Genomic DNA, 8,716 nt, shown 5'->3' with positions numbered 1-8,716 from the left:
CGGTGAGATTATGAGGGGAAGATGAGCCAATTCGCAATGCTGAGCAAAATTTTAAAATTAATTTATATTTTACCATTATTGATATTGCATTATCTTCAATCGATAAAATATGGGATCTGTTGAAACCATTTACTAAAACTTTTGGATTTTTAATACGCTTTTATTATCTTGGGTTGTATGTGTATAATAGAATCTTAGAGCTCAATTTCCACTGCTTTCCAGAAGTCTGATCAACTTGAAACTTTGCAAACGTGTCAAGCACCGATGACAATGCAGTAATTTGATAACAGTTTCCCATTACTTTAAAGGTAAAGCGTAACCCCGCCCCTAAATGGTTTAAAGTATATATCTTCCAAACCGCTAAAGCTAACTCAACCAAATTTTGCTGAGAGGAAGTCCTTTTAGCACTTTTTCATACGCCCACTCCCCATATAACAGTTATGTTAAAATATACTAAAAGTGCGATAACTGACGAAATAAATGCGCCATAAGCATTAAATTTCACAAATAAGATGGTAGGGAAGAGCTTTATAGGAGGAGGTTTGAAAATTCTTTAAAGCGTGTTTTTTTAGTTCTTTTAAACTATAATTTATTATTTAATATTGATCAGCTGTAAATTTTATATACACCGCCATTCTAGAACATTGTAAAAAATTAGAAATTAATATCGTTCAAAATTTATTTACGGCAATGTGTGAAGAAAGATTGACAGGCTTGGCAACATTATCAAATGAAAATGAAGTGGCACAAACTCCTATTACAGTTGTGTATGATTTTCCAATTTAAAGGCACGAAAATATTTAAAAAATAAACTTTTTTTATTATACTACTACTTATAATAAGTTTTTAATAATAATGTTTAACTTTTGGAATATGAGTGCTTTTTTTTATTAAAATGACCTGAATAATTTTTAAAAGCTATACATTTTGTTGTTAAGGTAAAATAGACTTAGAGGGGCGCAGAATTTGAGATTTGTCTATGGCGATAAATTTTCTCGGGCCGGCACTGATATTATCGGAGGATGGCAATATACATATCGCCATTGATAATAAAATACGAAAAGCAAAATCCAGCTTTGCTATGAACACATTGAAAATAAGATTACTTGTATAAGGCGCAAGTATCGATGGTTACGTTAAGGAAGAGCATCGGCGATATTACTTACTTCGCATTAGAAATGAGATCGCAGCGCTAAAGGAATTGTTTCGTTTTTCGTATTTTAAGGCCTTTTACTTGCGGCAAACATTAAAGCAGATGTTTGAAAAAATAGACGGAGAAGAGAAGTGATCAATAAGAGAAGATCGGAAAAACTACAATAGCATGAATGCTGTAGAAAACATAAACCTTTATTGGAATGAAATAACAGTAAGTTCTGTGAAAGGAGTATGAAAGAACATTTGGCCAGATTTAAGTAAGAGCGAAGACATTGGACACTGTCGGTATGGATAAAATTGGGAATTAGCAAAACAAACCAGTTTAGATGAGGTAAATGTGGAAGACGTCGAAGAAATAGCTCAAAAACCAGCAGCTAGTCTTCCTAATAAAGAGGTCAAGGAATTAGCTAAGCAAGAAGAAAACAAAAATATTGACAATAATGATTTCGAAGAAAAGCAAAAAGAGCTTTCGATGGCAATTGTAAAAAAGAGTTTGATCACTATACTTGAAATTGTGGACAAATTTATTGAAAATGAGTTAAATTTGACAGGAGTTCAGAAGCAAGACGAGTTATTATAGATGCTTTATCCACTTATCAACAACTTCTAACAGAACGCAAAAGAAAACTCATGGCAAAAACGGCAGAATAATCTGGCTTAATTAGAATTTAATTTTTTATTAGTATATTCGTTTATATTGATTTAATTTTTGTAAAAAATAATTGTTTGGTTTTATATATTTTTTAAACATAATTATTTTATTTAATACCTAAACAATTTTCTATCCATCTTACAAGTATTTACATGTTAAGATAACCACGTTTAGCCCTGTTTCGCATTACGCTCTGCTTTGATGGAACGTATCCTAAGCGTTCAGTGGGGTCTTACTTTAGAAGAACAATTCTCAAAGAAACTGGGCAATTATAATGAACTGAAGGCGTTGCACAGGCAAAATTATAAAATTTTTGTGGATAGACTAAATTCCTAATTTAGACTTTTGTTTTAAGAACATGTCTTTATAATAATCTTATAATATAAATCAGTAATTTTATTGTGGTATAAGTATAACTATTACCAATGGTAAATAATATCTCTTTAAGCAAATTAGAAATTGTGAAATTGGTTTTATTCAAGTGCACAGGTGCACTTGTAATCAATTGCCTAAATATATATCTTAGGTCTACAAGTTATCATATGAGTTTATATTTGTTTATGTGTTTGCTTATGTATGTATGTATGCCTGTTAAATATATTTGAGCATACATATTTAGGATTAGTGGACTGTATATTCTAACATGTTTCTTATCTTAATATGTAAAATAATAAAACTAAATTTATTGCTGCACGCCGTCTAAGTGGGGCCATTGTGGTCCTAACGCACATGTTCATTTTTGAACAAAAATAAAGGTTTAAAAGTCATTAACAAAACCTCAAGCGTTTTGGACTTTAAGTTCACTTACAACAACAAAATATTAATCTCAAAGTCATATTTTCGGTATGAACCTCAGACATACCACATCTGAAAATCTCCATGATGTAGATACAGTCCAAATACTAATAATGAACGTCGCTTGTAGTAGACGATCACGCGGAATTTCAAATCTCATCAACGACAAGTCTGATGTTAAAGACAAAGGCATATATGTATGTCAATAGATGTTCAACTAAATTGCAGTATCAAGAACGTCGATCTCCTCATCAAAACAGCATTCTTCATTTATTACATACAATTATCACAATGACAATGACAATGGTTTTTTTTGCGGGAGTGGAAAATGCTTTCGGCATCATCAATAGCAAAGTTATGTGCCGCTTGCAGGTCACTGAAAGCCCCCCTCTAAGGAACCGTCGCCTACCTGGAACCACGTTTTCATTACTTAAGGGTGGCGTTCCATTTTTCTCATTGAGGGATTTACATCTGCCCACCTGCGTCGAGGTTCCGCTTTTTACTGCGTAGCAAAATTGCTGTGAATTTCTGGATGATCTCCAAGTTTGCTTCGCTCTCCAGTATGACGCCGATTTAATTGTTCGCGTTTATTGGACCAACCCGGTCTTCTACGGCGCTGCGTTCCTGGTGCCATCGCGCACATTCAAAGAATGTGTGTTCAGCGTCGTCTTCTGTCGCGTCATTTTATGGGCGTGACGGCTCTTTGACTTTTCCCATTCTGTGGAGATAATTTTTGAAGTATCCGTCACCGGATATCGGCTGTGTCGTGTAGAAATCGACTTCTCCAAATCTTCGGCTTTTCTCGCCGTCCATCTGCCGCGATTCTCATTCTCCCATCTTCATTGCCATGCTGACATCGTATCTTTCTTTATTTGTTCGATTGCATCTTATTATTATCAGTTAGCTTTAGCTCCCACAGCTTTTTCCATTCATATGGTAGGAGGTCAATTGACCTGACACTGTTCGGTAAGCTGATGCAACTCTGAGGGCTGCGGTGCGGTATACTCTGGCCAGTACCTTACGCCGGTTTTCTTTTTTTATGGCGAATAATAGGTTTCACCATATCATCCCATAATGTAAAAATGGTAAAAATCGGATTTTAACCACGCCTGCCTCTTGTAATGTGTCTTGGTGCGAAACAAATTTAAAAGGGGAACGGAAATCCTTTTATTGGAAAATGGTTATACATACATATGTATTTTATTCATTTTCGAATACTATTTGTACATTGTAAGTGTTAGATTATGATTCGATGACTACTTAAATGTATCTGTAACAGTGTATATTTGAAATAGCGTCATATAAGAAATAGGTCGTCTGGATGTCCAATTTCGCCGACTATGCGTAATATCTAAAGAATTATATCACCGGTTTTCCTTGAATCAATCTCTGTAGAATCAGAAAGTTGTTGTTTACTTACGTGGAACTTTTCGTAATAATTTTAGAACAAAATAACCACTCCCCCCCTAGGGTCAATGATTCAATGTCAATATTTCAATTAATTATATTTATAGTATATATGCATATTTTATGTTCATATGCATTTGTAAAATTGTACACAGTTCAATATTATTTGCATTTTAATAAGTAAAATGTATTAATATGCATGAAATTACTTTTTAAACATAATCGGTATTATTCATAAAAAACTTTTACAACTAATTGGTAATTATTGCATTTCACTAAAAATATTGTAACAATTGCATACAGTCGTATCTCTTATACATTTCTGCCTATTTAATTCCGCTTCGATGAATTGATTAAGTATTTACAGCAGTGGGTGAGCAGATGTTTCTCACCCGTTGACGCAGAGTGACTATGGTGCGAAGCTATGGTTCCAGCTTCACGAGTATATATGTCTAAACCGTATTGACCCTCCTCGGGAAAACTGTAAAAGTGTTATTGGGCATGTTGACATTTAACATTTTACAAGTATACCACTTACTTTATTATGAATGTCACAATGTCGTCTAACGTGTTATGCGTCACATATTTGGAAAGTTTCTTTTCTTCAACACCGTTCTTGTGCAGCGTGGCCATAAAGTCTGTCAAAAGTTTTGACATGCGAAATTGAAGGTCTAAACTTCGTCCAGCAAATATAAGTGGATCCTGATATTGTCAGAAATTTACATATAATGGTTCCACAATTATTGATGATTACTTATAATATTATTCTAAAGACAATGTCTATATTGCAGATAAAAATAGGTGATCGTTGTGAATGATTCTCTTCTAAAGTACCATACGATTTCAAGAACTGACCTTTACTACTTCAGCAATGATTTTTAAGTACTTACCTGGTGCGTTATGGGTATTAATCCGAAAAGTCTAGTCGCTTTTGTAGGACCCCATTCACCGCTTGCGCAATCCGGCAACGGTACCATAACTGTTTGTAGCTCTTCGCAACATATCTAAATATTATGAAAAGTTATAAAAAGATATTATTTAGAGTAAAGTCATATGTTTTTTCTATATAGCAATAACACAATTTTGAACTACACGATTACCCTGACAAATTAATTTTCACCAACAACACACATTAATATTAAAATACACAGTGAGACTATAAATACTTTTTTTTTGTTTTGTGATACTGCTGTAGTTTTTTGAAAATATATTCTCTCTGACGTAAACTTCAGTTTAAAGCCAACAGTTAATTATTTGCCGTATTCTAAGGAAGTTATTATTTACTGATTTATATATTAGCACGGCGCAATAACCATGGAACCTACAACTAGCACAAGGCAAAAGTTTTTTCTCTATTTTTAGCTAGTCATGGAATCATGAAACTCTTTCCGAAAGGACCATAGTGAAGCTTTTAACATAATATATATTTAGAACCAGTCGTTTGTTCTGTATTGCGGTACTTTTCCATAGGCCCTCAAAGACGTAATACTAAATAAATGGATTCAGGACCGCAAGTACATACGTATCAAGTGATAGATCTAAGGAAACGAGGCCATATGAAGTAATAACAACGTTCGAGCAATGGAATTTTATGTTCGATAACGCTAAATATGGTTTATTGATTATCAAAAATATTGCATTTATCAATTAAAATGAGTTACAGAGAAATTTCAAATAACCAAAATTAGCAGATACGAAAACTTATGACTACAGAGGTTGGCATAGAACCACATGTTATATTTTGTTTAAAAACTTGTAAACAGACTCAGCTGTTAAGTCGTCTCGTTGCAAAAAGCGAAGTAATGATGAAATTTTCGTTCGTTGAAACGTTGTCGATTTCCTTTTTGAAGAGACAGCTATACCCAACTTCAATATTTCAATTTTGAGTATGATTGGACACACTGAGTGGATACTTGTTGATAGACACAATTAATAGCAGACATTTTAACAAACGATTGTTTGAATGTTACACATACTGTTTGTAGGAGAAATGGGCCGAGGAAAGCACTGCACAGCGGCAGAGTGTTAGCCAATAAAAAATTTGCAAAATGGTGGTTACACCCGAAGAGAAATTGCAAAAATTATAAAAAGATCCCAAAATTTGGGTTTAATGCTTTGAAACATCCAAAAGAATGAGAATTGACGGGACGGTCACGAAAAACGCCATTTCAGGATGACAATTACATAGAGATTTTATCAAAACCCGATCCTTTCAAGTCCTCTGTAGCTATCCAAAAGGAATTGGGTGGAGACATTATTTCGAGAACTGTTACACATCGCCTTGAAAAAAGAATCGCTTTGGAAGGTTGTTCCGGAATGCTCTTTTGGTCCGATGAATTTAAAATAAATATGATAGGTAGAGATGGAAAAGTTTGAGTTCGATGTCCGAAGACGGCTGATATGATTCTCCGATATACGACAAAATCTTTCGAACATTAAACAACAAAATAAGGAGGAAATATGAGAAAATGTCCAAGAGGCCAATTCAATCTGTAAGGCTCTAGTTGAATCTACGCCGAAAACATTTGCAAGTAAATTCTAACTTATATGCATTTTTCAGTTATAATAGTCTACTATTTACGAGTTTTGGTTTCATGATTCTATTTTATTGCCAATCGAAGTTCCTGACAGTTCCTCCAAAAGTTGTTTGCTGATAATATTTAAATTTAAATTGAGTTATTGTTGCTTTTGAAATGTTTGAAATAAATTTTAATAACTATAAAAAATAAATGTTTCCTCCTAAGCACTGTGGTAAAACTTTGTTTTTGCAAATATTTGTAAATAAAATTTTGATTCCATTTTTTTGTCAGTAACTGCAAAACAAAACCTTAGAAATAACAAAACCTTAAAAAAAATTGCAATGGATGACGAACCTTAAATTTGCAGACGGACTTAAACTTCATTGGCTCGCCAGTAAGGTATTCCTGTGGGGTTACTGCATTGGCAAATATGTCCAGAAGAAAGGCTCCAGAGCACGGAGCATGTACACGAAAAGCTACAATGTTTCCAATAACTGATTGCATAACGAAACGCTTCAGAGAGACGCTGTCGTAAGAGTCTTCGTCGCTATCGTAAAATTTAAGATTATAGTGGAAAATCAGGCAACTTTGCATGTCTGTTGGCATGGCAATACGAACAGTGGCAGCACCTATGCATTAATGACATACAAGTTAGTAATTATGTAAATAGTGTGGGGTACAAGTAATATATATAACTCACCAGTGTCATCTGTGAATACTACCGCGCCATAACCTTCATCTGCGAAATGTAGCCCATAACGGAAGAAAAGCGATCGCACAAAAGGTAAATTTTCGAATTCCCGTAGAGTTATAGGTCTTTTAAGCAGTTGCCACTCCTCTTGTAAAGGGTAAAATTCATAAATGAACTCCCGAGGATCAGTAAGGAAATAGTGATCGTCATATTCATATCTGCTAGGATTTTTTATGTTAATAATTCTGAATTTTGTCTATGTGTACACGGATTACCTTAAACTGTCATTTTTGCCGCGTCCGGTTTTTGGTGCTTCCTTTGCATTGACCAAATGGCGCGCGCCCCAATTGCATTGTACAAAACGCCAGGCTCCCGCAACATACACTGCATTCCAAGAGTTGCGGAACCGAGAGTCTTGGAATTTGACTCCTGGCTGGTAACCAGCACTCTTTGAATAACCTTTAATTACTACACAGTGAAGGCCGGCATAGCTGCAAAGTCGCTTGAATAGTACATGGTAGCTCTCTGTACCGTATTTGATGCCCCGCAGTAAACCCATTGGTGTGTCACCCCGCAAGTCATCATCGAAGTGCATTGCATTTAAATTTTTAACAGTTATCCAACGGAAGATCGTTCGAGCCTTTTCTATATCTGTGGTACAACGACCGACCAACTGCCGCACTAAGTCCGTGAAGGTCTTCTGATCCTCTTGAGCCACCTTTATTTTTAATAATATTGTATCATTATTGAAAATAATGCATTCCTTTATCATTTACTATTTTATCAACTCACCGATATTGCAATACGATCGACATCTTCGAATTCAATAGGATCAGTGTATATTTGGAATTTGCTAACGGCTGGAGGAGCTGGTATTGGAGCTATCATCGGATATTCTAGTGGAACCGCTCCTTCATCGAAATCATCATCTAAAAAGATACTCTCGTTTTGCATGTATTCCGAGCGGCGCGCACTAATCAATTCCAACATTTCACTCGACTGGCGATCTACTAAAGCGGCTGTTTCGTATCGCTCATGCTCTAGCATTTTACGTGTGATGCTTTCCTTTTTTTTGCTGCGCCGCAGTGTCATGTTCTTTTCCAGATCTTCCTTCTGCTGCTCATGCCGCAGCGTGAGCATATTGTGGAACCTCAGACATACCACATCTGAAAATCTCCATGATGTAGATACAGTCCAAATACTAATAATGAACGTCGCTTGTAGTAGACGATCACGCGGAATTTCAAATCTCATCAACGACAAGTCTGATGTTAAAGACAAAGGCATATATGTATGTCAATAGATGTTCAACTAAATTGCAGTATCAAGAACGTCGATCTCCTCATCAAAACAGCATTCTTCATTTATTACATACAATTATCACAATGACAATGACAATGGTTTTTTTTGCGGGAGTGGAAAATGCTTTCGGCATCATCAATAGCAAAGTTATGTGCCGCTTGCAGGTCACTGAAAGCCCCCCTCTAAGGAACCGTC

At 35.2% G+C, this 8,716-nt stretch overlaps 1 protein-coding gene across 1 annotated transcript; it reads right to left on the bottom strand.

The window, feature by feature from the left end:
- Nucleotides 1-4,081: 4,081 nt before the first annotated feature.
- On the bottom strand, nt 4,082-8,398 carry LOC138856976 (hillarin-like). The gene is made up of 7 exons (XM_070108147.1): nt 8,012-8,398; nt 7,495-7,937; nt 7,229-7,437; nt 6,883-7,157; nt 4,900-5,013; nt 4,548-4,711; nt 4,082-4,490 (listed from the first exon to the last, which is right to left on the bottom strand). The coding sequence occupies exons 1-7, from the start codon at nt 8,357-8,359 to the stop codon at nt 4,340-4,342; spliced, it is 1,704 nt and encodes a 567-aa protein (XP_069964248.1). The 5' UTR covers nt 8,360-8,398; the 3' UTR covers nt 4,082-4,339.
- Between the last annotated feature and the right edge of the window lie 318 nt (nt 8,399-8,716).

Source organism: Bactrocera oleae, chromosome 4, assembly GCF_042242935.1.
Source record: "Bactrocera oleae isolate idBacOlea1 chromosome 4, idBacOlea1, whole genome shotgun sequence".
Classification (NCBI taxonomy): Eukaryota; Metazoa; Arthropoda; class Insecta; order Diptera; family Tephritidae; genus Bactrocera; species Bactrocera oleae.
The sequence above is the reverse complement of the archived record's forward strand: the minus strand, read 5'-3'. Positions and strand labels throughout refer to the sequence as shown.